This window comes from Takifugu rubripes, chromosome 15 (genome assembly GCF_901000725.2).
Source record: "Takifugu rubripes chromosome 15, fTakRub1.2, whole genome shotgun sequence".
Taxonomy (NCBI): domain Eukaryota; kingdom Metazoa; phylum Chordata; class Actinopteri; order Tetraodontiformes; family Tetraodontidae; genus Takifugu; species Takifugu rubripes.
In genome coordinates, this window is record NC_042299.1 from 7897093 (window position 1) to 7924752 (window position 27660).

General features: G+C 48.6%; 1 protein-coding gene across 1 annotated transcript in view; it reads left to right on the forward strand.

The window, feature by feature from the left end:
* The first annotated feature begins 8412 nt into the window (after positions 1-8412).
* tmem132e (transmembrane protein 132E) overlaps positions 8413-27660 on the forward strand; it is a 188510-nt gene continuing 169262 nt past the window's right edge. The window contains 1 exon segment of the mRNA XM_029848435.1: positions 8413-9158. Coding sequence (XP_029704295.1) covers positions 9098-9158 — 61 coding nt within the window. The 5' untranslated portion in view covers positions 8413-9097.

Genomic DNA, 27660 nt, shown 5'->3' on the forward strand with positions numbered 1-27660 from the left:
ACAGATCATTCGCCATTCCTGTTCTACGGGATGTGGGGGGACGGCAGGGCACACAAAGGAAACAATGCAACCTGCACTCACTCAAAACCTTTGGTGGCATTGGATCCAGCCAGAGAGGGGGCAGACAGCTGACTATAGGGATGGTGGCGGGGCCACGGTTCCCCCAGACATCCCCCCAACAGAGAGGGGCCTCCTCGGGTACGGGGAGTAAACGGATGCAAGATTGAGCTGCCACAGCCCTTCCCTGCCCCTGCAGGCTGGGCCGGTTCAGACTGTTTGAAGAAGAGGAATGTCGAAAACTGCTTGGCATGGGCCCCGTGGTGCTGTGATTCAAACACCAGCAGACAGGAGCAGGCAGCGCTCGAAGGGGACGGCCGGGGGCCCGGGCGAGGCCAAAGGGTAGGGGAAGTTACACTGGCGTCGAACCTGCCGCCTAATACCCCGAGGCTTTATTAACCTGGGTCAGCGAGGTGAGATCGACAATGTAATTGTACCCGTGCGGCTCAAGTCCTGCGGTGCCCTGTCGGGCCTGGTAGCTGTGCTCCAAAAGAATTGAGGTTCGGGTCTCATACGGAGTCCATCCTCCCTCATCATTAATCCACTCCCAAAGAACTCCACTGCCAAGCCCGGAGGACTGAGGCAAACAGGGAGCAACGGACAGAACGTGTCTTTCCTGAGGGCAAAAGAGATTATCGTCGCTAAATAATCACACCAACACACACCTTTTTATACCAGATACCTTCAGTGTCTTCATTTAAACCAATAACGACCGCAGGATATGTAAACATAACCATGACCCCCATCAAGTCAAGGATCTAACCGTCCATTGTTCCGGACAATAACAGGTCCTCGTCTTTAATCTAGTTTCAGACGTTAAGAATGACTTCAATAACAGTTAAACTGACTAATCTATTTAAGATATTCAAGTATTAGAAAAAAACGTAGGATCCTCGGGCTAATGCTAAGCTGCAGTTAGCTTGGCCAAATACCATTATGGTTTCGAGTGATAAACTGGATATATGTCAAAATTAATATGGCACACTCACCTGTGTCCTGCCTTAACTGCTTCAAGCTTCGTATGTCAATGATATAAGGTAACAAGGTTGGATCCGATTGTCCGAGGTGTATGCTCGTCGAGCCGGATCCCCCTCCTCTGTGGCCCCGCGGTGCCAGACATTGCTCGATATAAGTGCTCACTTGGCCGCTGTATGGCGCCAGTAGCCCAAATCGTCCTGCCACACTCCCACACCGCAATCATGGGCTGAGGACTGTCCCACGGATCCGGACTGCGTCGCTGACACCGACGGCCCATTTCTAGACCCGTTTTATCCGCGCACAGGAGCCAGACACAAATCGCCATGTTCACCCAAGCTAAAGGCTCCAGCTAACAACAACAACCTGCCCGGATAGCTCGCCTCTAACGATTGAAACTGCGACGAAGCAAAGAACGCCTGCGAGCTATGCTAGCTTGGCTCGATAAATAATCTCATTTTATAAGTTGTCGGCAAGGTTTTAGACGTTAGAGAACGGCGATAGACCCAAACAAGTACTTATGTACATGTTGACAAAGCTCCTGGGTTAATTTAGCTTAGCACAAACAAGTATGGCGAAACGGCTAACGTTTCTTCCTCCTCCGCGATACTTTCAGGGACTACCAGGGAAAGCAGTAATTTCCGTCTGTTTTGCACGACGACACGATAACGCATACCGATAAGCTTTGAAGCCTAATATCAATATGGGCTGCGGCGCAAGTGAAAACGCCTAACAAAAAAATATAGTTAATTTCAGACAAAAATAAATAGGCTGTCAATCCATTTGGCTATTATTTCTCCTTTATTTCAACGTAGGCGATACAAATTTACTTCATTAATTACTGTGTGTCCCCTGAAGGTCCTCATTCTCCTTTACGTTTTTATTTTCCAGCTGCTCTACAGGTCACTTTCAATACCCATTTACCGCCACCTATCGGGAATTATACAATATTACAGGCAACTCCAAAAAACTAAATAAGTTTTATTATTTATTCTCACTGCTGTGAAGTAAACATAGCAAACAACTAAATTGCATTCTGCCCACAAAAGCTACCACCCCTGAGGTTATATAATATAAAACAAATAACAGTTGTACTCTGATCTCTGCCCCAAATTGCTGCCCAAAAGAACAGTGAGGAAAGGAAATACTTGTTTTTTCTGGACAGGAGTTTATTACTATAGAAGTGCAGAGCTGTGACACCAGCCAACTCCCATAGGAAGCTGAAACCCCTCCATAATTTCTAATTTCTGGCATGTAATCAATAACCTGATGCTATGGTGTCTCAAAATGACCAGGGTAATAAAGAGAGTAAAAGGAGCATCTTTTTTGCAGTAAATTACGTAATATAATTTAGTCACACTCTTGAAATATATATATGTATATATACACACCAGTTCACTTGGAACTTGTCTCTAGAAAATTCTTTATGCAATCTTAATTTTTGACATTATTCTACCTTCAACCCAATCAATTGTATGACCTCCACCAAGGAGGTTGACAGCTCACCGTTCTGTGACTGAACATTTGACAGTTAAACTTACACAGCAAGACCAGGACACATCGTAAACCCGTGTTCAGCACTCAAAGCAACACCTTCTCCTCTCATGTTCAAAATGATCCTCCAATTCTCTAATCTTATTTCATCACACTTGAAAAGTGCTTTTTCCCTCTGCCATACAAACTGTTTTACGAACTGCTTCCTGTAAACATGAAAATTCGATGACTCTGGTAATCAAACGGCACGTTTTCCTCGTTTGCCTCCGAAATAACTGAGTTGAGGAATTTCAACAGCGAACTGACGAAGACTGCTGGCTGGAGGTCACGCTCCGATAAGAGGAGGTTGCCGAGTGTCAGTGAGGAGAGAGGAAGCGAAAGAGGAGCTGGCTGGAGGACCTGAAAAAGCAATGGGAGGAGACCACCGAGCGTAAGAGGTGAGAGAAACAGCTGCAGACTCAGGTGCCATCAGAACCAGGTGCCATCAGAACCAGGTGCCATCAGAACCAGGCAGCAACGCTGTGCTTGACAAAACATGTTTTCGATGTGCCGCCAGCTGGAGGACCACGAGCTCTGGGCCTCGCACTCTGACTCGATGTACAGAAAGCCTCCCGCAGCTCCAACAGCTCTGACAGCTCCTCCTCCTTCAATGGTAAAGGTGTGTGCAGCGCGAGGGGGAGTCCACATCCAGGCGTCTCTCCTCTCGGAGTGGGGAGGAGAGGGTGACATAGGCGCCGCTGGAGATACACCCTCTGGGCAACCAAGAAGAACTATTTACTGGGGGATCATGAAAGAGGGGGGGGAAAACTCTTTTCATGGCTCTGAATTCAAAATCCTTCGTTTCCTGTTCTGTTTATCCATGGGAGGTCCACGATTTTCATCTGGGACCCGGTTAGAGGTCCTGTCGGAGGAAAGTTCTCAGACAGTTGGAGCAGCGGGGTGAGAGGACACAGAGAAAACACGTTTTTTTGGTTAAAGACTTCCAGGGCGTTTCATGATTCCTCAGGCGATGAAGAAGAAGAGGGAGGAGGGGCAGGAGCGGAGAGCGTCTCACGAGCTGAAAAAAACCTTCAGGAGAGACAGGTCGGGGGAACAAACCTCCTGTTGGGGACACATTTACATCTGACCTGTTTATATTTAGAATAGGGCAATATGCAAATTTAGCAGTTACATCACACGTTGCTCAGTCCTGCTGCACCTGTGCACTAAATAACTTTAAACATCTGCCCTTCAGGCACACCAAGACGTGCAGCCAAGCAACACCCCACGCTGACGACAACCCCGTCTCTGTCAGAGGGCGACATCGCTTCCTTAACAAGAGGTCTTCCGCTGCCCGTCTGCCGAGGTCGGTACCGTTAATCTGGGCTCGACGGTGCTCCGAGGGGTTCGGGTTCTAGCTCCTCTCGGATGCGCTTGGTTGTTACCCCCATCCCGCTCCTGAATAATTTGAAGAAAAGCTCTTTTTTTTCTTATTGGCAGGTCACCTACAGAAGCCAATGTTTTCCCACCTGCTGCAGGAGCTTAATCGGTGTAAATCCTGCATCCTGAGGTGGACCAAAAGGAGCATCAGTGCCGCCGAATGTCCATGCTGCGAATCGAAAGGACACGCTATACCAAGTGACCGGACTCTACGAGGCGCTGCTGGCGCTGGAAAGTTGTTCTTTTAGCACGTTGCTTCCCTCAAACAGCCAGATGTGGGATTTGGCCCCCGTCTAGCGGCGGGAATGGGTACTGCAACCACCGGAGGTTTAAACATTCGCTCTGGAATTTAATGTCGTAGTTCTACACTGCAGAAATGATTTATTTTAACTGGCAAGTTATGAAAGTCGTTCCTCGGAAAAGTTCCCTAAATGAGCTTTGGAATGTGGTCCAAGGTCCGCTGATACTGTTGAGCTAACGAGACGCTCCACAGGAGACGCTGCAGAAGCGCAGGACAATCTCATTAACCTGCGGCTTGGAGCCATCGGGACCTGTCAAAGATCCCGTTCTTCATGCTCATTATTCCAGAACTGCCTGCTGGGAGCAGAACCTGCAGCCTCGAGCAAGGACTCATCCCAAGTCAGCAGGCCGGCCTCCAAACCAGGAAAATAAAACAGTTTCGTCTGAGAAAACAACCCGAAGCATTCCCAGAAGCCTGAGGGTCCAGAGGTCACCTATGAGTCCCCCCCCCCACCCCCAATGCTGGCTGTAACAGTTTAGAGCAGAGGTGTCTAGACCCAGTCCCCGAGGGCCCCAATCCATCCGGGTGTTTCTGTTGTATCCGGCTTTCCTTGGTGAAAGTGTTTGTCTACCAGGAACAGTCCGAGGAAACAGCCTTGTATTGCAGCAAAGCGAAGAAAAAAACACACCCCCCGGTCTTATTTTAGCGAAGCAAATATGATGCAACAATAAAGCAAACAAGCGCCTTTACAGCCGAGCCGTCACCATCGAGCCGTCCACAAGCACACACACCGGCGTTTTTGGCAGCTTCCCGTTCGTCAGCTCGTGTCTGATTTGCTCCTCTCAATATTTGATCCAGATGCTCGGCAGCGGTGTTGTGATCCGCGCTCGTCTGCATTTTCACAACGTTGACATCTTTGGAGACACTAATGTCGCCGCGGTGTTGGCCCCGGAGCAACGACGGGAACTCGCAGCTACACAGCTGTTCCTGATGGAGCCCACCTGATCCAAAACCAGCTCCCGTTACATTTTTAGTGCATTCGTTCCAAAAAGGTCCATTTCCCGGTTCATCAGGAACAACCGGTGTCCTCCAATGTTTACATGCTAAAATGAAACGACATCTAGTGGTTGTCCAGGTGATTAATTCCACCTCGCGACTTTCCCGGTGCTACTGACTCCATCTCAGTGGTTTTGATGGTGGATCGGTGCAGATCTGGAGCAGATGTTGAGAGCGGGCCCGGCCACATGTTCCTGCAACAAACACCTCACTGCTAATTACATTTTTAATTGTCTCCATTTTAGCACGAGGCTCTTCTTCATGCAGCCACAACACCTCCAATGCCGCAAACATCAACAGCTGCCCGCCGTCCGCCGGCAGATTTCCGCCACAGGGGGCAGACGAACAGCCGGTAAACTTGTTTTTCATTTGGAGGAATTACCGACAACCCACGTTGCACCTCAGGCTGCAGCAACTCTGAGAACCTTGTTGCTGCCGGAGCTGCAGAACTTTATTAAAGGCCACTTATCAAGCAGTGGCTCCGGTGTTGGGTCACTCCACTGAGCCAGACTGAAAATCCACAGCAGATGTTGGTTGACCGTGGCAACGGGATCAATAACAGTTTACACCAGATTTTCCCATTTCTGAAGCATTAAAGCGAGAAAGAAAACAGCAGCTGGAGCTCAGCGGGCTCAGATGTTTTAAACGATTTCGAATAAAAGACTTTAAACGAGTCCTGATGTCTCAGCTATGAGCAGGACTTCTTCTGGAGGACTGAACATTCAGAAAGCAGATGGTCCCTGAACCTTCAAAAAAAATCAAAGCTTTCCAGGCAGCTTCATAAACAGCCCTGTTGGTCTTTTGAGGTCCTTAAGCATGTTTATCTGATCCTCTGATGATTCCACAGCATCATCATCTCCATGGAAACAAGACTTTTTCATGGTTCTCCTGTTGGTGTGCAGCTGGTTCCCGTGTCTCGCCAACACCGAAGGACCCGTGAAGGCCCAACAACCTGCAATCCCAGAATGCCTTGCTTTTATAAAAGTTGAGATGGCATCATCGTCGTCGGCTTCCTCATCGGCATCAGGACAGAAACCAGAATGTCACTTTTTACTACCACCAGGTGGCGATAGTCTTCTTTGGTTTTTACTTTGAAGGCGGCTCAATTCAATTTGAATTTCAACAATTTTGTGTTTGTCTAATAATAACAATCTTTATATTTGCCTGTTTGTCATGTGCGTGGTTGTCCAGTAGGGGGTGATATGAATGAAAGGGGGAGGAGGGATAATGGAGGACTACAAATGCATTTGAACCTGAAGAACAGAGCAGGTCATGACCTGCGTTGTGGAACCCTCCAAGGCTTCTCAAGAAGTTATGACCACAATGAATCGTGGCATAGAAACATCCACCTGCTGGGCTCCCATAGGTCACCAGTGTGACAGACCCAGTGTGACCGCGGGCTCACGCTGAGATACAAGTCAGTAAGCGTCAGTCAGTCAGAGCCCATGCTGCGCCCAATGCTTGAAATCCTTTCTTCTTTTAAAGAACCATCCGTCCAGCGAGGAGCCGCTGCGGCATGTGTGGAAATACAACTGTGAGGCTAAACTCAACTGGTACCATCAGGAGCCGAGACGGGTCAGATGTTCAGACTATTCAGGACTGAGTAAACAGCCTCGTCGCATAACAGCAGTAATCTGATTACGGGGAGTCAGCTCACTTATTAATTAACGACAACGGCGGTGGATTAGGACGCAGAGCTCTGCTTGTTTTCTGATGATGTGCAATTACAGACGGGTTGAATTCTCAGAGGAAGTGAACACACGCACGCGTAAATGTCAGAGATTAGTACCAGTCAGGCCCGTTTGCTCGCCAGGATCAGGTCCCATCATCGCCTTTTGTTTAGTGGTTGTGGCAGATTAAAGGTCAAATTCGTATCTTTTTGATTTCAGTGTTTGACCCTTCTGTTCTTCCGTACTCAGGAGCAGAGGAGTAGTGATTGATCAGGACTAAACCACCCAAACCAGCCTGTCAGGTGAACTGGTCACTAGCTGGGGGGTCCGCCCGCTGATGAGGAGGTAAACCTCACACGTGATTTCAGTTTTTTGGCCCGTGATGCCTTGCTGAATGTGTGTCAAGTTTACCACTGGCAGTAGAGACTGCACCGGAAGTGTAATGTGAAACAATAAAATCACAAAATCGCAATTTGCTGCTAAAATTCAGTTTCAACGTGTGAACCACTGAGTTCACCTTAAATTTAAATGGTCCATTTAATGAAGTAGACTGTTGGAGACAATACACTCCAGCAGCCTTTCCTTTCAGTGTTTCTCTGAAATGATTCCTGTATCGTTATCGAATTATTCCTGTTCATTTATATTCTATTTTTAATTTATTCTATTTTACTCTATTTTTATTTGTATTATTTTTAATTTTTAAACAGTGCTGTACGTTTCTTTGGGGAGATGCTAATTTCCCTAATGGACACCCCCTAAAGGGATCAATAAAGTACCCTGATTCTGATTCTGATCAGAAAATAAAAACTTTCAAATACATGCATCATTTCTTATAACAATTATGTATCATGTGTACTTTCTGTGCAATGTTAAAGGAAGTTTAACAAACTAACAAAAAGGTAATGCAGGATTTGAAAAAGGTCCTTTATGTGAAAGCAAAACGGGCATTTAAATTGTAAATTATTCTCCCATCTGTGAAGTTGATGCGACACTTTTTAAAATCAGTTATATTTTTAATAAGCTCTATAAATGAATCTTTTTCTTGTCTTTTTTCAAAAAACAAACTGACAGAAGAAAATAGAAGTGTAAATTGAAATGTGTGCAAAAATGAGCGTGGTCGTTGAGCGCCGATCTTCCCTTCCGAAAACCTGCTGCGTTGTTTTATTTTGAAAGCCGATACCGGAAGCGCGTTATTACTTTTGCGGGGGGTCTTTACGCGCGTGAGCAACGGTTCCGTACCTTGGAGGTGAGCGGAGTTAAAAATCGGACCGAGACAGTCGCGTCGAGCTCGGATGGCGGCACGCGCTCTGGTGCGGTGAAATCTGCGGGAGGAAAACGCACCAGTGAAGAGTTGCCGCGACTTGGCTGCGTTTCGGACTGAGCCAAACCGGACCGACGACGCCGCTCTGGCTCCGAGAATCGAACAGCCTCATAAAGTGACGGAGTTTGCTTCTTTTTCAAGGATTTCGACTCTGCTGCTTTTTTTCGCAACTGTCGCCTGACGCGGCGGAAGAAGAAGTCCACAAAACCGGGATTCGGTCTGTCTGTGCAGCCCGCCCGGACCTTTCTGCCTCCTTGACGGTTAGATCGTTTACGTCTCAGAATCAATTCTTTCCAATCTGGTTTGCGGATTTTGAAAAGCCCAGAGAAGTCGCTGGCAGCTGACGCGGCGCGGACGCATCTTCACCTCATTTTGCGCAAAGACTTGGTTATTTAAAAAGAAGAAAGAAGAAAGAAAAAAGAAAACCCAAGAATGACTAATCACGCAGTGGAATTGCGCTGTTCTCCTGCCCTCCTCGCCTCAGCCTCCTAGTCTAGCCCGTGTTTTTATGGATCTCGGCACGCAGGAGGCGTCTGCAGCCAAGGCGCGCGTCATCCTCCCGCTGATACCCGGCGATTTATGATTTTTGCGGGGCGTTTGCGGGGGTTCGCGCAGGGACTTGCTTTCAGGAGCACCGCGCTTCGGGATACTTGGAAGTTTGGTCTCCCATGTGGACGGAAACGCCGTCGTTGAGCTCGAGAAGACGCGGTTCGGCTGCGCTTCCCTGACAGACCCGCCGTCAGAAATCTCACCTTCAGCCGCCTGAGGTCCGAAACTGCAGCAACAGCGCGCGGAGCTCCGCAGCCTGATCCATTCAGCACCGGCAACTGGGACAACTGGGATTTACCGTCTGGGAATTCTACCATGTCAGGTGTACGGGACTGCAGATGGACTCTCCTCATCTGTGTGGCGGCGCTTTCATATGGTGAGTGCCCCCCCATACACACACACACACACACACACACACACCGATTCTTTTAACATGTGTCTAATAAAAGTGGTAAAAAACCTCTGTGTATCTGATGGTATTGTTGAGTCTAGATGGCCCCGCTGGTTCTCTTGGTACTGACTGGGCCCTTTACCTTCTGCTCTCCTCCCTCATTTTAAATAACAAACCTCAGAACCTTAAATTTCCCCAAACATTGACGTTCAGACTTACGTTACCAGAACTTACCACCCCTGCTGGTTGGACCCCGCAGGGGTGGTAAAATCCTCCAGGTTTGGACCCCATAGATGCACTTTTTTCTCTTTGGTTCTGGTTTTGGTGTTTGGGGGTCAAACAGTAGCATCGCGGTACCGTCGGTACCGTGTGTGTGTGTGTGTGTGTGTGTGTTGGGGCGATGTTGATTTGCTGACATGTCCCAGTGATCTACTTGGACGTGGAAACGTTGATCCTCCTCAGATTTCAGACCACCTCGCAGTGATGCTGCGGCAGCAGAGTTTGGGGGGGGCAACTCGGCCCTCAGCTGGTCCAGATTTTGGGGATGTGTGTGTGTGGGGGGGGGGGGGGTTCTGTATCTCTGCCTTCGTGAAGCCTCCTCTGCTTCCTCTCTCTCCTCTTCCTCCTCTCTCCTCCTCTTTGCTCAAGTCTCGTTTCAGTTTCATTACCGCACAAAAGGAACGCCTACGTGCGCGCTGAAGAATATTCCCTCCCTCGATGGCGGCCGACAAAAACCTGGCAGCCCACACAGATCCTGCTGTAGCGTCTGTGGTCAGCGCTGCTCAGGGGCTTGGTTCCCCCCCCGCACACACAACCACCGCAGATTTGGCGCTCTGCCGGACGCTATGGAGGATGGATTTCAGCACTTGACCTCTCAGACCTCAGGGTTCTAAACACAGAAGCCGGGGTGTGTGTGTGTGTGTGTGTGTGTGTGTCTGCGCGGGGGGGGGGATCCAAGGCCCCGAGCAGTGCAGACCACAGGCGCTACAGCAGGATCTTGATTTTATAGGAATTGGTTTTTTCGAAGCCTCGACAGGAATTTCTGTTGCCGTTTCTGGAGTTTTCCTCCCTTTTATATAGTAACGACCCAAAGTCGGGTCCAACAGAACCTTTGCTGGAACCATCAGGTTCCAACAAGCGCCTGAATCAGAATCCCTCCACCAGGGGGAGGTTACCGTGACGATGGCGGAGGGTGCCGCCGCAGGATCTGTAGCGGCGCTGCTTAAACACGCTCAATAATTTCTTTCCAACCACTTCCTGACCCCCCCCAGGATAAACTGTGAGTCTCTGACAGTGGAAAAATTCATCACTTTTCAGAGCGTCTTTAGAGACGAATCCCCAGGTGTGAAAAAGCAATATCGTGCATTTTAAAGAGCGCTCTGGGTGAAATCATTTTTATTATTACACCTTTTTCCTCCTCGGCTTAAAACCTGAATGCTTCGGCGTCTCCTGCAAACAGAACAGGGCCCCGGCTCCGTTACTCTAATCCTGCCCAACGCCTGGTTCTGAAATCAACGGGCTCGTTTACCGGCAGCGGGTTTCCTCAGAGGAGGGGTGGAGGGGCCAAAAGGGAAGGCTTCTGCCTGGAACAGCTGGAGAGCGAACCAGAAATATTGGCCCCCAGCATTGAGCCAGTGCACCGCCACACACCCACCTGAAGGGGGCGCCTCGGGCAGATTGAGTCAGAATTTCCGACATTTGTTCGTAAAGTTCTGGTTTTATTGCTGCTTTTTAACCGTCGCCCAAAGTTGCATAAACCCTCCAGCTCGTACTCGAGGGTCTGCCGGAGGCGATGGCCCCCCGCCCTGTCGGGGGTCTTTCGGTGGCAGCGTTCCCAGCGCCGCCGCCCCCCCCCCCTTTTCCAAGCGGACAAAGCGGCAGTGTGACGCGGCAGCTCTCATGTTTCCAGCCTAATTGATTTACATGTGGTGAAATGAAGCCGCTGCTGCGTCTGAACCGCTTCTCTGTCCCGTCTGCTGCGTCGCTACAGACGCGATAACACGACTGCAAATGAGCCGTCTTGTTTCATGTCGCTGCCGTCGGGAGCCGGCGCCGTCGTGGGCGCACCTGCTACTGCGGTGCCGGTTTGTTTCTGTTTAATTTGAGGCCGAGCTGTTCTGTCCACATCAGAAGACCGAAGCTGTTTGTGGTCCAGCTCCCTGTTGTTCTTCAAACGTTCCTTGATGGAACCGAGGCCAAATGCAGGCTGCCTCCTGGAAACGGGAGGCGTTGCGTTCAGGTGCCTTCACAGAACCTTTGGTGTGATGATTGAGGCCCGTCGGGGCCGGTGACGCTGCTCTGACCCTTTCCAGGTTTGGCTTTTAGCTGAATTTCAGCATTTGGACCAGGACAACTCGAATTTACTGGTCAGAACAGACCCAGGTTCCTGTTTTCCATCTGCGTTCTTTTAAAAAAATGTTAATTAACAAAAACACTGACATAAAAGCGGAGGATTGTCAGTAAGTCAATGATTATTGAAATGGTGATGTGTTCATGAAAACTCTGAATTCCTAAATGCTGAGATTTTAGCTGGTGTTTTGGTGTTTTGATTCAACTCGCATGTGGAAAACGACCAGAACAGTGTGGGGTCCCAAGGACCAGTGGAGTAACCCATCTGTTGCCATGACAACACAATGGTTTGCTGTGTCATTTTGGAGAAATGTTTGGGTTTTCTTCGTATAATTAAGCCCATTGAAGCTCCGTTCAGTAAAAAGTACATTCAGAGGTTTAATTCATATAATTACCGTACGGGAAGAATATGTTGAATGAGCTTTAATTGTGTGATTATAGAGGGTTTTTTTTTTAATTTTACATCAGCTAAAACACAAATGTGAGATGAAATCCACCATTTTCTGAATAAAGGTGCAGTTTTACAGTGAAGTTTGAGTTAAAGCTTCTGGAAACTGTTTCCAGAAGCGGCTCAACTCAAAAGGGCCTTTTGGTGCCTTTATTTATGAGTTCTGGATTATAAATCCCTGGACTGAATAAACTGCAGGACTCCCGACAAATTGGATACAAACAAGTATCACCGTTGGGAATGGGATCGTTATGACGACCTGGAAATCCTTCAGTGCGGCAGATTCCAGCATCGGAATAAAACAAACAAAAAATAAAACATTAAAATGGGTCTCGGATGGCCGGAGTTCTGTGGAAAATAAGAGTACAGGATGATTCTGTGTCTTGGTTACTGTTGGTTTCCGTTATATTTGAGTGTTTTTACGCCTTTTGGTGCATTGTGGGTAATAAAGGCAGGTGTGAGATGAGCGACAGGGCGCCTTCACAAAAGCTGGGATGTGGTTTTTAGTTGTTGCCGCGTCGGTTGGGTTTTATGGAACGCCGTTGTACCGCTTGTGTCGGTCATGCAGGTGAGGTCACCGTGTGACGCACGCTTTAATCCGGGTGGTCATGAAACGGCGAGATATCTGTGTCTTAATGAGAGGTCGGGCCTGATGCGCCCTGGGAAAATGAGACGTCTCCCTGGAGGTGACCTTCTTAATTCCCCCAAGAGGACCACACGGAATACCAAGCAGACGGGAGGAGATGGTGGCGTGTCCACACACAAGACACCGTGTACACCTGCGGGGGGGGGGGGGGGGGGGGGGCGGGCGACCTCTTGACCTGCTGCATTTCGAAACGTTTTATTTTGAAAATACTGGCTGGCTCCACTTGGCTGTTCTTTGCCAGCAGGTGTTTGTTCTCTTGGTTTCTGGTTCAGTTGTGATCAGGTGTGTGGGGTCAGGTGATCTGGGGACTAACCCCAACCACAGAACTGGAGACTCTTGGGGGGGTTGAACCCAGAACCTGCTAGCCTGCAGGAGCCTGAGCTCCTCTGGTCTCGCCTCAGCTGTGAGGTTTTATTTTTCCCGACCTTATTTCCATGAAGCGCGAGCGCTAATAATCTGAGTCTTTGATTCCTCGCACACGTCCAGGTCGAACAAATCAGCCAGGCAGGTCTCCGCAGATCGTTGGCTCCCATATGAAAGCTTTGTCTGCCATCAGCGCCGAGGAACTTGGAATAGAAGCAGATCTTTTTGCTTTCGGCACTGTTGCCTACAACAAACACACCCAGTCAAGTCCCGGTGCTCCCAGATCTGTGGGACTCAGACACAACTGCACCAGTCTGGCAGCTCGTCTGCAGACGAGCCAGTGATTAATTCTCTCTCCCTACAACATTGTTTTCAGCTGAGGGATTCTTTTATTTATTTCTATCTATCTATCTGTGTGTGTGTGTGTGTGTGTGTGTGTTCTCCACATGGCAGACGTAGAAGAGCATTCATTTGTAGATTGGTCCCGGTGTCACGTCCAGTTGTGTCGGTCCTTCTGTACGTCTCTGCGGGTGGGGGGGGCAAGAGCCTGCAAACACTAAATCTACTGTTGTTTCAGGAGCAGTGGGCGAATTTCATCAACTCACTCGATAATTAATAATCTACGTAAATTGATTTTTTTGGTTTCCGCTGTCTGTTTCCTGGGAAACCATCAAAAAAAAAACAAAAAAAAAACGGTTGTCAAACGATCGATTACAAGCTCTAATTAAATTAGATCGCCCTGTAATTAAGTTGGGCGCGTGCTTCCTGTCATCGCTGTCCTGTCAAAATAACGTTTTTTCTGGCTCTTAATAATTCATCCATGCGAGACCTCAGCGTCTCGCCGCTCCTCCTCCACGTAAACACTGTTGTGGCAACATCTTTCTCACACATGTGATTAAGGGTGAACGCACAAACCCACGACGGCTGCTGCCTTTACTGTCGCTTGCTAACTACCAGGTTGCTCGCTATTAGCTAACGAGGCGGCGGTTAGCCGCGCGTCCAGGCCGAACGCTCAAAAACGCGCCTGGGTTATTTAAGAAATGAACGGCAGGAGGGACGAGCCAACACCCCGGCCCATTACTCATGCACTTTGGAAGATTATATCGACTGCCAGACAGAAGCAACTTGAATTGATGAAAGAGGTTGTTCAAGGTCGGGGCTGCAGTTGCGCAACTGGCTTTCATGACGCCCTGCAGGTTCATTCTGGATTTCAGTGAAGTTAGCCTGAAAGCAGGACCAGCACGAGGAACGTCCCTGCAAGCATCCTGTCCCCCCACTGACTAAAAACGTCCTGAATTCATCCTTCCTTTTGTGTACGGAAATAATTTTCTTGAGTGAAAATGTGGTTTTTTTGGAAGGAAAAAACAAAGAAATCCAAAAGAAAACGTTAAAGCGACACCGCTGAAAACAGTTTAGATTATTTTTAGGTTTATTTGTCTTCAAAATAATCCTGAATGGGATCAATATTGCTGTCTGGGATGAGTGGGCACGTTTGCTGTTGAATCTTACGTGCATTGATTTTAACGGTGGGGGGGGGGACACGATGCTTTACGAGGCCACCGCAGCATCGACCGCGCTGCTTCTACCCGACTTTACTGATCCCATATTACTGTTTGATATTGTCGCTGTCGTCGTTGGCAACCTGATATCATCGACAAACAACGCCCACCCCCCCCACACCAGCCTGAGGACCTAATCTGAACCGCGTCAAAGGCAACTTCATCTTCCTGTGAAATCACAACTAATTAAATTTCCAATTAAACGGCGGAACATTAACCCAGTTTTCGTGGCACCGACTCTCTGAGGGAGGAAGAGTTCTCCAGAATCGTTCTTTAGTCGTCACATGCAGACGGAGAACCTGCAGATCTGCGAGCAGCCTGGTCCACGCTGGCTTCCAGCTCGCTCACATGTGGGGGTGCCGCGGGACCTCGGGCCTCTTCCTGTTTCTTGTGTCACAAATGCAAAGACACGAGCACATAAAGGTGCAGCTGGTGAATGGCGACCTCCTCGATGAGTGGGCGACCTCCTAAAAGCGTAATTGGCCCAATCTTGGCTCCTTTCAGCTAAAAATAAAACAACAATATGCCGTTTTTGCAACCGAGCAGGTTGAAAAACAAAAAAAAATGTTGCTGCGCTGCGGCAGAATTAAGAGTTCTGGCCTTACGAGACCGCGTGCTCTATGAAAACATCATTTTTTTCCCTACCCCAGGGCCGACTGTCAGTTTGAGGAATGCCCGGTAAAATCAATTCTTTTATTAGGTTACATGGGAGAAAAGGGATCCCTGGCTGCTATTATGGCCCCCGCTATGCCGTATTAGTTCAAAAAGACACTCATAATTTCCCCATGAAGTCTATGAAACGGGATTTAATCCACATAAAGCCAAAGTAGAGCCCCCCCCCCCCCCCCCGGCGCCCTGTTCTGGGCCGGACCACCGTCTCATTTGCTGCAGGATCCGGTAAAAGGCTGTTTCCAAAACCACCCCCTATACCCTACATAGTGCACTCAATAGTGTGGATACCATTTTGAAATAATGTCCAAGATGTTAGTGAGCATCGCTGTACCCTATGTAGTGCACTCAATGTATCCCACAATGCACTGCAAAAAGTAGTGCACAACCGATGCACCCTAACTCGGAAAATATATCCCATCAGCCTTTACGGTATCATGTGACAATCTATCAATGTAAACAAGGAGCGATGACTTACAAATGTATGTATTGTCTGCTGTTTGTTTCACATTTCATACTAAGCGTCAAATTCTTTCACTTTAGCCGTAAATGACGCCGTTGTTCGGATACTAACTTTAAATTGAGTGCGCTACGTAGTTCACTCAATCCATGTCCCCCATGTAGTGAGTAGTGAATAGGGAACAAGTGTGTGGTTTCGGAAACAGCCAAAGTCTTCCACTCAGAAAAAGGTGTCGCGCTTAAATGAGTCCTCCGCCTGTGCTGTTAAATGTGAGAACACCCACTTTCCCACCAGGGTCCCAGGTGAATGCGTTCTTTGGCATTATGAGCGTCGTAGAGGCTGACCTGATCCTGTGGAACCACAGTGGCGGGGTGCCTTGAGTGGTTTGTGTTGTTGTTGGGGGGGCTGACTCCAGTTTGCTCCGCCTCCGTCTGTCCGCTTCGTCTGGCGTCCGTCTGTCGGAGGCGCCTGTTGGCGGTGCTGACTGGCTGGCATATGTTTGTATGCGAGCATCCTAAAATCTCTTTATTTGCCTCAGAACTGAGGACAAATTTTCTTCTTCACTGTTCTCCAAACACGGCGGTTGTTTTCGGCGGTGCGTGCGCACTCGCTTCCTCTGATGTCTGTTTAAAAGACGAATCTGCTCCAGGCGGCGCTTCGTAATTAATGGCCGCCACAGTGTAAACGTCGTTTGGGTGGGGGGGGGGAGAGGGTTGAAGTGGGTGGAGATGACACGAGCCTGCAGGGGGCGCCACTGCGGAGCCTGGACAGCACTAACCTGTCACCTGCTGTACCTGCGGTGCCATAACGGCGTTGCCCTTCTTCATTGCCCGCTCAACGTTTCTTATTCATTCATTTGTTCAAGAGCGGCAACATTAACGTGAGCAGAAACGTCCCCGGCCTGACGAGTTTGCCAGACAGTCTTTATTTTTGTGTGTGTGTGTGTGTGTGTGTGTGGGGGGGGGGGTTTAATGCCTGGTGGCAACCAGAAAGTGCGTTTTGAAAACGAGGGTTACAGGGAAGCAATTTAGAAACTGATTGTTTTGTTATTCAGCCATTACAAAAATCTGCTTTATTGCCACTTAAAGCAAACACGTTTTATTTACAGTTTAATCATGTTTAAAAGAATCCTGTCAGGAGAATAAATGTGTTGCTCACAACCTTCCGTTTCCACATTAGAGGAATGTCTTGGACCGCCGTCTGCTTGTCGGATAATAGAAATTTCCACTTCAGACTCCAGCGGCGCCGTTGCTAAGAGATGATCGTCCCGTTATAGTTGAGCTGCGCTGGTCAGAGTCTGATGGCGGCGACAAGCCCCGCCCCCTCGGGAAATCAAACCGGCCCAAACAGGAAGATGATTTCCACCTCGGCGTGACATTCAGCTGAGCCCAGGAAGTAGTTTACACCAGGACGGCTGCTGAGGGTGAAACGACAAGCCCGACGAGAAGAAGCGGTGGCTCGAGGATGGAAATATCGTCCCTCGGTTAATTTAGTGAACCAGCAGACTTTTAAATATGGAGTTGTTGTTGCTGCTGCTGTTGCTATGGTGATGGCGGTGGTGGTGTTTCTCATCTTTTCCATGAGAAGCTCTTGAACTATCATTCTAAGATCAGAGTTCCCGTCCATGGTTGCCATGGCGCTCCCATGAGGGACACTCACACCTGTTGCCTTCGCTGAAGGTCAACTTAAGGTCACCTGAACATGATTCTTCTTCTTCTGTTGTTTTGATTGATCGCTGACGGCTCCGTTCCGCTCTTGTTGTACTTACACACTCTGGACCAGTAATGAGCTTGGTTTACAGCCTGCCCTGAACCCCCCATCCCCCCCATCCTGGAGGTTTTTGTGGACTTTCTGAAGATGGAGAGCAGAACTCCCAAGAGGAACGCCATCCAGGAGTAAACTGGAATCATCAAAATGGAGAATGAATCAAATGTTTGTCCCGTTGGACTGAAAAGTCCTTCAACATTGATCTGGACCAAAGCCGCCTCATCGGAAGCCAACAGCTCCCCCTAAACTACAGTTCAAACGGAGGCTTTTTGGCTGGAGGCGTGTCCCAGACAACAGACCCTCGCGGCCGGACTGGTATCCATCGGCCCGGTTTACCAGCGCTCCGAGTCTCTGCTGGAGTGTCTTTGTGCTCTGCAGCCGGGCGAAGCTTCCAGATGGGTCCTGGAGCCGCCGGCGGAGTTCCGGGACGTGACTTTGCCGGGAAGCTGGGGGGTCGCCGGCTGACGCCCGCTCGGCTCCTGCGTGACGGCTGATGGCAGGTTGTCACGTATCATCACTGTTCCTCTGCGGCGCGCAAACCGGAACTGCCCCAATCGGCTGAAACCGGAACCCCCTGGAACCTCGATCAAACAGTGGCGCCCCCGGTTTGAAGCTCCTCCCACCTGCGCGCGGGCACCTGGTCATCTGCGACGCTATCGGGCGTATTTCCTGCTAATTGCTGCAGCTGGGTTGGCGTTTGCCAGCTGTAATGACCTCCCACAGGTCTCATAATTCTCTGTGAAAATGCGTAATTGGATTTAAGTGCCAGCTTTAAGGCTTCTCCAAGATGCTACCTGAGGATTAAATTGAGGTTGAGGCTTTGAAGTGTTCCCTGATTTCAATTACCATTTTCATAATCGCTCGAATTCCCCCCCCCCGCTTTCATGTCGGCGCGCTGTTGACACACAACACTCAAACGCTCGGTGCCCACAAGTTGGACGAGTCTGCTCGGATTTCCGCGACTGGCGGTGCAGCAGCAGCGATGAGGCAGGTTCCTGGAGGGGGTGGGGGTCACAACAAATCTGCATCGATGGCTGAAGGCGGCATTCGAGGGCCTGTGAAGAATGTCAGGCGTGTTCTGACAATGACGGGAGGGGGGGGGGGGGTTCAGGGTCAGTCAGGGGGGAGGTAAACGTTTGATGGCTTGTGGAAAAATGTCTCCCGAGTGGAGGAATGGATTTATTCTTCTCTCCTGGTTCTTCAGCTGATGAAAATAATCCTGGAGATGTTTTAGTCCCTCCTCTGTATCCATGACAACTTGCTTCTCCAGACCCCCACCAAGGGCTGAAGTCTCGTCCAGTCCAGGTGACATTTCTTGTATTGACCTGTCTTTGTCTCCATGTCTGTCCCTGTCTCCTTATGTCCCACCCCTTCCTCTGTCCTGTCCTTGTCTCTTCTTCTCTCCTATTTCCGTCCCTCCCTCTGTCCCTCCCTCGTCTTCGTCCCACCTTGTGCTGCAGTAGTTCTGTGCGTCCTGTCCTCATCCATGTCCTCTATATTATATGTAATATTCCTATTTTTATCTGCCTGTTTACACTTTATTTAGATCCCGAACAGTTCTTGAGTGGGTGCGAGGCAGCAGAATCCTACAGGAGGGCCAACGTCCCCGTCCTGTCCCTCTTCACCTTCCTCTTTCTCAAACATGTGCGTTTGCGTCGCGTCCCGGCCCGTCCCGTCCCGAAAGTGACCAAATTCCCAGGCTGCATGTGACCGTGCGTCCAACAGCTGATCCACCGCGGCGCCATCTGGCTGTTAATCCAGCATAAATTGGTATTAGAGGGTTGAGTTTACACACCGCGGCTGTGAGCTCTGTTTAAAGATGCTTTTCACGGCGCTCCGCATTTAAAAGCTTGTTGCCGATGTTTAATCCAAAAGGCAACAGTTTGTTTTGGCTGCTATCTGCAGCACCTTCTTCCTGGGGTTCAGGGTCTTTTGGTTCAGGGTCGGGGTTCAGGGGTGGGATTCAGGGTCTTGGTTCAGGGTCGGGGTTCAGGTTCTTGGTTCAGGGTGTTGGTTCAGGGTCTTGGTTCAGGGTCGGGGTTCAGGGTCTTGGTTCAGGGTCGGGATTCAGGGTGTTGGTTCAGGGTCGGGGTTCAGGGTCTTGGTTCAGGGTCGGGATTCAGGGTCGGGGTTCAGGGGGCGGCGGTGCTTTCAGCACTTCAGTCGGTGGAGAGTGTTGACGTGTTTTAACTGTCTGTGTGGCGGCACCCGCGTCCACGACGCAGGGACTCTCTCACCGCCACTTCCTGTCGCTGTACATGATTATTATTAATTAATGTTGCTGTTTGGAAGTGCCCCAAGAGGCAGCAGCAGCGGCTCACGTGTCTGCAGGGAGGTTGGCGACTGTGTGACTTTGTTTCCGCAGTTTTGATTAAAAAAAGAAAGAAAGAAGCAGATCTCGGTCCAGCAGTCGGGATAATCTGGGATTGGTTGTTTTGTTTGCTGCTCTGCTGATTTTCAGAACTTGTTATTCTACAGAATCGTCCTGGAAATCGGAGAGTTTGAATGGAACAAAATAAAAGTCGGAATATCCGTTGAAAATCTCACGTTGTCGTTTTTTTCCCCCCTCATTCAGGATTCAGTCAAAACAAAATGTGGGATTCTTCCAGGTTCTCGTACACTTAACTAGGATTACAGCTAACAAGCTCGTAATTACAATCCTCTCCTGCGCTTGATAAGATGTTTGTGCCGCAGCTACTGACTCAGCTTGACCACCTTCCCGTCTGTCCTCGCCGCCGCCGCCGCGTCTCTTTATTCTGACGTAGTTTCTGGATTATTAAAAGTTGGGCAGCTCGCTGGTACCGGTCCAGTACTCGGTATCCGGTGCTATGTAGCGGCCAGGTACCGGTTGGCTCATCTGTGACCTACATGGCTCCTGTTGATGACACGAACTCCTCAATAGTTGCTGTGCGTCGCCGCCATAAACTGTAATCCACATTTAATCAGATTTTAATCCCGACCAGCTCGCCGTCTTCATTTAATGTAGGTCAGAAGTTTCGGCTCCTCTTTGTCAGGATGATTGTTTCCAGAGCGATGGCTCTGAGATCCACCAACATCCTGGACTTGTGTCCACTTAGTTTCTCCGGATGCTGAACTGGGGAGGGTTTGGCCTAGAAAGGTCAGAGGTCAGCACAGAAGGGCTCCAGGATCCTTGGGATCAACGCGACCATCCTGGGAATTTTGTGGCGTTTATAACACAGTCGAGCATAATTCCAACCCTCTGAATAAGTACATTAAAAAACCCTCATTAATTCATTATTCATTCAAACGACACCCCCCCAAAAATGAAAAACGTCAGCCTGGGAACATTTTTCTCACCACTTTGATGTTCGTTCACTAATGTTCCTGATGCGCTAATTTTATGAAATATCAGGACAGATAATTTCGGATATTATTTTTTTCGTCGTGCAGCTGTTGCTTACTTCGTTACAAAACAGCTAAATTAATTGGCGTCTATAATAAAAATATAAGCAAAACCATGTGCAATAAATTACACCAGCCCTCAAGAAACCGGTTCAATTAAAACTGAAATCACATTGAAATCACCTGGGCAGCCTGTGTTCCATTAGGTGCTTTAATTAGAAAAGTATTCACTGCGGCTTCTGGTGGGACCGATCGGGACTCCGACGGAGGCTCTGGCATTTAGCCGCCTCATTAACATTCACATCGACTCTGAAAACATAATATAGTCTCTTCCTGGTGAACATCATATCAGTTATTGGGTTTATGATGGGCTGTTGGCCGACACTAATGCAAAAGAACAAAATTTTAACCCTCCGTCGGCACGCTGACGATGTTGAAAGCCCCGTTGCCCCCTGGTGGTCGTTTGTTGAATAGCTCAGCATTTTTGGGGTGAGCACAAATGTGTACTTTAATCAGGGATTTTACCTCGGTGGAGGTTTGTGATGTGAGGTTTTATTTTTAATCTGGTAATTAATTAATTCTTTAAACCTGAAAGAGCCAAAGCATTGAAACATTTTAACAGCTTGTGACTTCAACACGAGATCAGATCGCCTCAGTGTTGTTTCTGCTGGCTGCTCGGCTCCAGCTCAGCCATTAATTATAATGAAAGGCAGCAGCTGCTCCAGTGTAACCAACTGGACCGACATCAAGATGGTCTAATGAGACCGTGCTGATGGCTGGACTGAGCATCTGAAGATGGTTTCAGTTTTGGGATCGATCACAGGAGGGTGGAAACATCTAAACGGTGGCTCCAGAATCACTTGAGTGCGGAGGTTCGTCTCGCGCTCCGCTGGGTTTAACTCCAGGTTTTCATCCTTTTGTAGAGGAAACAAAATGTCGGCTTCTCCACCTTCGTGTCAGCTATAGTTGGGGGTTGACTGTGATGCTAACTGTTGACTAAGAGTTGCTTCAGTGATTCACGTTTGATTTTTGGCTTTTCGTGTTGTTTGTTAGCTAATTGCACGAAATTCCTGCAAACGTGATCCTTTTAAGTTTGACCTTTGCTTTACAAACTTAAATATTCTAACTTGTTAATATTTTTATCGGCGTTATTAGTGTATTAACTCACTTCCATCAAACAGTAATGACGCGGATGGTGCGTTGTACCTTAGCATATTGTTAGCCGTTATGCTAAATCCTGCTGCACAGTTGTCTGTTCTTTTTATCGTTCACTGCAGCCTTTTGGTGCAGAAAACTGCTAACAGAAACATTCTAAAGGAAAGAATTTGTCTGCCAGACCCCTGCTGAGGAGCAGAGGTGAAGGAGCAAAGGTGTGTTTTTGTTTTTAGCTACATTAACAGTGAAAACTGCAGTTTCCTTTCAAAAAAGAAAAGAAAGCTCTGACATCCGGTGCTGATGTTGGTTTTGGTTCCAGCTCAGGTGCGTGTGGACATGAAGGTGAGAATATTTCCTGCCAAGGAACCTCATGACCTCTGAAAAATGAATGCTCGGTGTAATTCAGCTGTCTGGAGGCAGCGGCCGAATGAGGAATACAAATCAAACCCGCTTCCCCACAACAAGAAGCTGCTGTCTGACTCTTCTTCTGCTTCTTCTCTCTGGAATCCTCCGTCTCTCCTGCCCCCTCACCCTGCAGACAGCGCCTGTCCTAGATTCCAACCCCCCCCCCCCCCCCCCCCATCTTCTCGCCCTCTGTGACGTTCATCCACTCTTGTTGTTCCCACACTCCTCATGTATGATACGCTGTGGTGATGTGGTTAAATCCCCGTCAGGCTCTGCTCTGGGATTACAGCAGGAGCTCTGCTAATGAAACCCTGAACATTGGAGTAATTAGTCGAGGTTAATCATGGACTTTCCCTGCAACATATGCTCACAGAACATCTGCACAGATGTAAAGATTTCTCAAGGTTGCTTCGGTTGTTCTGCTCATTCACCTCTCGTGTCATTTTTTGGTGTTTTCCTGGATGAAACATCTGCACACGTGCACGCAGGCGTCAGCCACTCGAACGTCGCTGCAGGAAGTCGAGCTGTGATCCTGACCAGGATGAACCAACAGCAGGGGGCAGCGTAGCTGGCAGTTATGTTGATACGGAGCCTCGTAACCTCCCAATGTATGGGTTTATTTCTTCATTTTTTGTTGTTGCACAAATCGGGCTGGAGCTCAGCAATTTCTCAAAATCGGGAAGGTGTGCTGGAACCCCAGGAGTGGTTCTCTCTATTCAGGACCAAAATAGAGAGAAATTGCAGCCATTTCCTGCAAACACTTTTGGCAACACAACAATTGACTGGAGGCAAAACGTTCCAGCTCTTCAAAACGAAACCCGCCGAGGCCTGAAGGCTGAGGCCAGAACAGCGAGAACCAGACGGGTTCTTTTTCTAAATCATGTCCCATTACTGATGAGAACATCTAAAGACTCGCTCGCCCTCCAAAGACCTCATATCTGCTGTGACAGGAGGGTTTTCACCACAAGGGGGAGCAGAACAAACCAGAAATCAATGATTGTAACATCGGATTCTTGATTTTTAAGGGTTCTTGCGAGCCAACGAACACGGAACACGTGACCGAGATGAAGCCCAGTGACTTCTGGGCTGCAGAATCCTGATTCCAAGTAGCACCTTATTGCTGAGATGATCAGGGTTTAAAGATGCAAAGGCTGCACGTAAAGGTGTTTTAATTCGTAAGGATCTGACCCGTTAATCCTCTTAAACATCTCACCACACGCTTCCTCACAATGTACTTAACCGTTAATGACACATTCAGGTTAATTACAACTGTCCACGCCGCCGCGAAGGGGCATCGGTGCCACTTCTATCATTCACACCGTCGTCTGGAAAACGTGTTTTAGTGAGGCCAGCTCTTGAATTCAAACTCTTTTATGGAAATCTGTTTTCCAAATTCTCTATTTAAGGTTGAGAGTATCTGAAGAGTTCACGTGCTGCTGGGAAATCCGAGCCAAGAATTGCAATTCCCACTTTGACACCACCAAAACCAACTTTTTTTTGTTGTATTCCTCGTTAATGTGACCAAAAAGAGACCAGAAGGTTCAGCGAGAGTCACCTTGAAGACCAGAACAGGACCTAGATGGGGTTTTTGGTGAAGTGCTGTAACTTTCTCAGCTTATAACTGGTTTGATTTGCTGGAGTCCAGACGTGACCTTCAGGACCAGCTTAATGTACTTCCAACATATGGTCCAAGTTATCAGCCAATCCTGGATGTCCCTGCTGTCACTGTTGTTGAAACACACACGCACACATGCACACACACACGCACACACGTACCAGAGCGGTTACTCACGATTTTGATTGTTATTGCTAATTTTGCAGTTTGAATGTTAAAAATATCAGCCCATAACCTTATTTGTCATCCAAAAACAAAAGAAACAACAACATTTCTCCTAAAGAAAAAAAAGTCATATCTTTGAGAGGCTAATGTATTACACCCTCCAGCTTTCTGTCTCCATGGGAACATTTCGTCATAAATGATGTAAACGGTACAGAGCAGGAGGTCTCCGCGGTGCGTTTACTGTCGGGTGGAATTTTCGGATGTTGGTTCTTGTGACGTCGTGCGTTTACACACACCAAACCGAGCCTGCACTTGTCGCTTGATTGCCGTCCATAATTTATTCAACCGGACTTTCTACCTACAAGGCAGTTAGCAGGAGCCGGATGCACACGAACCACCTCCCCCGTCCACTAGGTGGCGATTTTCACTGTTTTACTTTGTTGTTGTTGGGTGACAGCGATTGACCTTCGACCTCACACCACAGCAATCCGTTAACAAGCCAGTCAGCGAGGTCGATGGACGAGTTTACGCGTCAATATTTATATAAGTGTATGTAAATATATAAGGAAAATGTGCAGATCGCACACGGGCCCAATTCTAGTGCAGCTACGGCGTCCACGTGCACGTTACATCGTCCAACTATTGGCTTTCCTCGTGTGCATGTAAACAGACAAAGAAACCACAGCGACAAACTTGTTGGTGTCGTGGCGTGCGTGACTCTGAGATTAAGGTCGGCTGTATGAAGTTTGACAACCCAGACCGACGCGAAGCTCCACAGTCACACCTAATCTTCAGATAAACCAGCTTATTTTTCTCCCCCTATTTCAGTTGTTTATCAGTTTTGACTTCATTCTCTGCTGCATTCATTCTTTTCTTCTGACAGCAGTTTAATTGGAGAAGCTGGGAGGGGGGAAAGTGAATAATCCATGAAAACAACATCTGCAGCAGCCGAACCGTTTGTGACACTATAAAAAGATTGATGCTGTAAAGAGTATCCGCATGCATCATTTAGCGGAGGAAAGTGGCAAAAGTGGAACTCTGCAGCCACATTTACGTCTGCGAGCCGCAGAACTGCAGCTCGTGGCTCATTTTTCACTTTTAATCCAGAACGGTCATCAAAAATCAGCAAGTTCCAATCAAAGTTCTCGCTTTAAAGTCAGAGGGCTGGTGGATGGTAACCATGGTAACCCCCCCCTCTGGCTGCCCTCTCGTTTAGGTTAATTAAAGATGGAGTCATGCTTCAATCAAACCTGCGGGTCAGTCAGAAGAATCTGGTATGAACGGGGAGAAGATGAGTTGCGCTCACTCTTTTTGTGCATTATCTACAATAATCCATAATCCCCAGAGCGTCCCCACGGCAACGAAGTGGTGGCAACATGTTTGGAGCTGCACCCACTCGGGATCTGACCTCAGTTCTCCCAGATTACGCTGGATCCACCACAGGGAGTCACTTCAGTTTGGTTAGCATTGTCCCAGCTAGCTGCTCGGTGTCATTGCTCCTCCCCTCTGCTTTTGTCTCCTCCTCCTTCAACCAGCTGTCAATCATCAGAACCCCCCTCTTCCTTCCCCCCATTGAGCCTGGTTCTGCTCAAGGCTTCTCCCTGATGCTGTTGTTTATGTTTGTATGAATAAAGTTCAGTTCAAAAGGTCTGACCGTGGCCCACAGACCTGCTGGGCCACATGTGTCCCGCCGCAGATTACAACCACGGGGCTCAGGGCGGTCCAATCAGGGAGAGGGGCAGCTGATCCAGCAGCCGTCAGACTTTTCCTCTTTTTCCTCTTTTTTTTTCCTTTTGCCATTTGTTCATTCAGGACTCAGGCTTCTACCGCCATCAAACATACGTCTGACCACCATAAGCGCAGCTTTCACAGCTAACGCACTTGAAGTAAACAGGATCGCCAATTAACTCCGAGCCTTTTGCTGGGCCATGAAATGGTGGAGCGGCATTAAATTGTACGAGACATCTGCCACACGGATAAATCCATATTAGCATGCTCTGGGTAGTGTATTTTACGGAAAACACAGTCTGTTTCCGAGAATGTGTTTATTGGTAATCCCATAAATTTGAGGAGATTATATTGGAAGCGTTGGCTGGTTCGTTGGGCTGCGAATATAACAGGTTTTTTTTCCGCTCAAACAGCCTCTTTTCGGGCACTTAAATCTTCTCCTGTGGGTCCTCTGAAGGTTTGAAGATCTAACGTGATTGTCATTGAACGTCGGGCCATAAATAGCGTGATTCCACAGCGCGCTGGGGTGAGCGTAACGCGACTGCCGAGGCTCTGACACAACCTCCAGACTGGTAATGGATTTGACGACTCTCATCTACATTGTGAGTGGGGGGGGGGCAGACGGAATGCCGGGGGTGCTAATAGAGGCTTTTAAAGTTGGTCTGTTCTGGCCTCACTGGAGTGTTCTTCTTAGCTCGTCTTGTCATTCATGTTTGCAGCGACCATAGAGGTCAGGAAACATCAGGAGGTCCGGTTTGTGCAGTTGAAGACTCGCTGGTGCTCAATGAAGGGTCCAGTCTCCGTTGTTAGCGTTAGCTAGGTTAGTTAGCTGTGGTTGGACCCCTCATCTGATCAGCTTTTGTACCTTTTGGCCATTTCTCTGCTCTCTGTTTCGTCTCCGTTCGATCCACAAACATGTCGTTCCTGCGTCCGTCTCCTGCGGCCGCCGTGCCAGAACCCGACCAGGTCATCAAGTGGTTTTAGCTCCTCCCCTCGGTGCCGGTGTGGGCGCCAATCACAGGGCAGCACTTGTCACAGAAAGGCTGTTTAGAATTTTAAATGAGGATAAATGTTGGCGCCGCAGAATGCAGCGGCTGCGTGGGGAGATTTGGTGGAGGTGTCTGCAGCTGCTGTGGCCTACTTTCAGGACGTGAACTGTGAGGAACGTTCCTCCGCTCTGTCAGGTGGCAGCAGGCGGCGGCGGTGGCGTTTAGACACGCGTCTTGTGAACATGAAAATTATACATGAGTAAACACGTAGCTTCGGCGGCGTGGATGAGCTCATCAGATGTTGTGACTTTGCGCCGCTGCCTCATCTGTCGACCGTGCGTTAGCTTCTGTTTGAGCGACATGTTGGAATAGAAGCTTTAATCTGCTTAATTAAGGACTCATTTGGAGGAGTTGCGATGCCGGCGGCGCCGGGTTGCAGGACACGGAGAAGGTCGGACAGTCGCAGCGTGAGCGACTGCAGAACCTGCAGCACGTAGAGTTTGGATGCTGCTGTTTGTTTTTAGCCTTTTAGGTAATGATTTTCCTAAACGACGAGATGAGTTTTTCATCATGAAATTCCTTATTAGAATCAGAGAGGATGTGTTCAGGAGGTTTGAAGGCCTGTTGTTGTCTCGGCCCATTCGACCGTCTGAAAAAAGTCTTTAAATGGAGACGCTTGAATCACTTCGGCAGAGACTCAAGCTGCTTCGCGAGGCACTCCTCTCATCGAGAATCGAAATCCTTCAAACAAGCATTTGTCACAGCGACGAATGTTCCATGAAAGGGACAAAAACACTCCTGTTCTC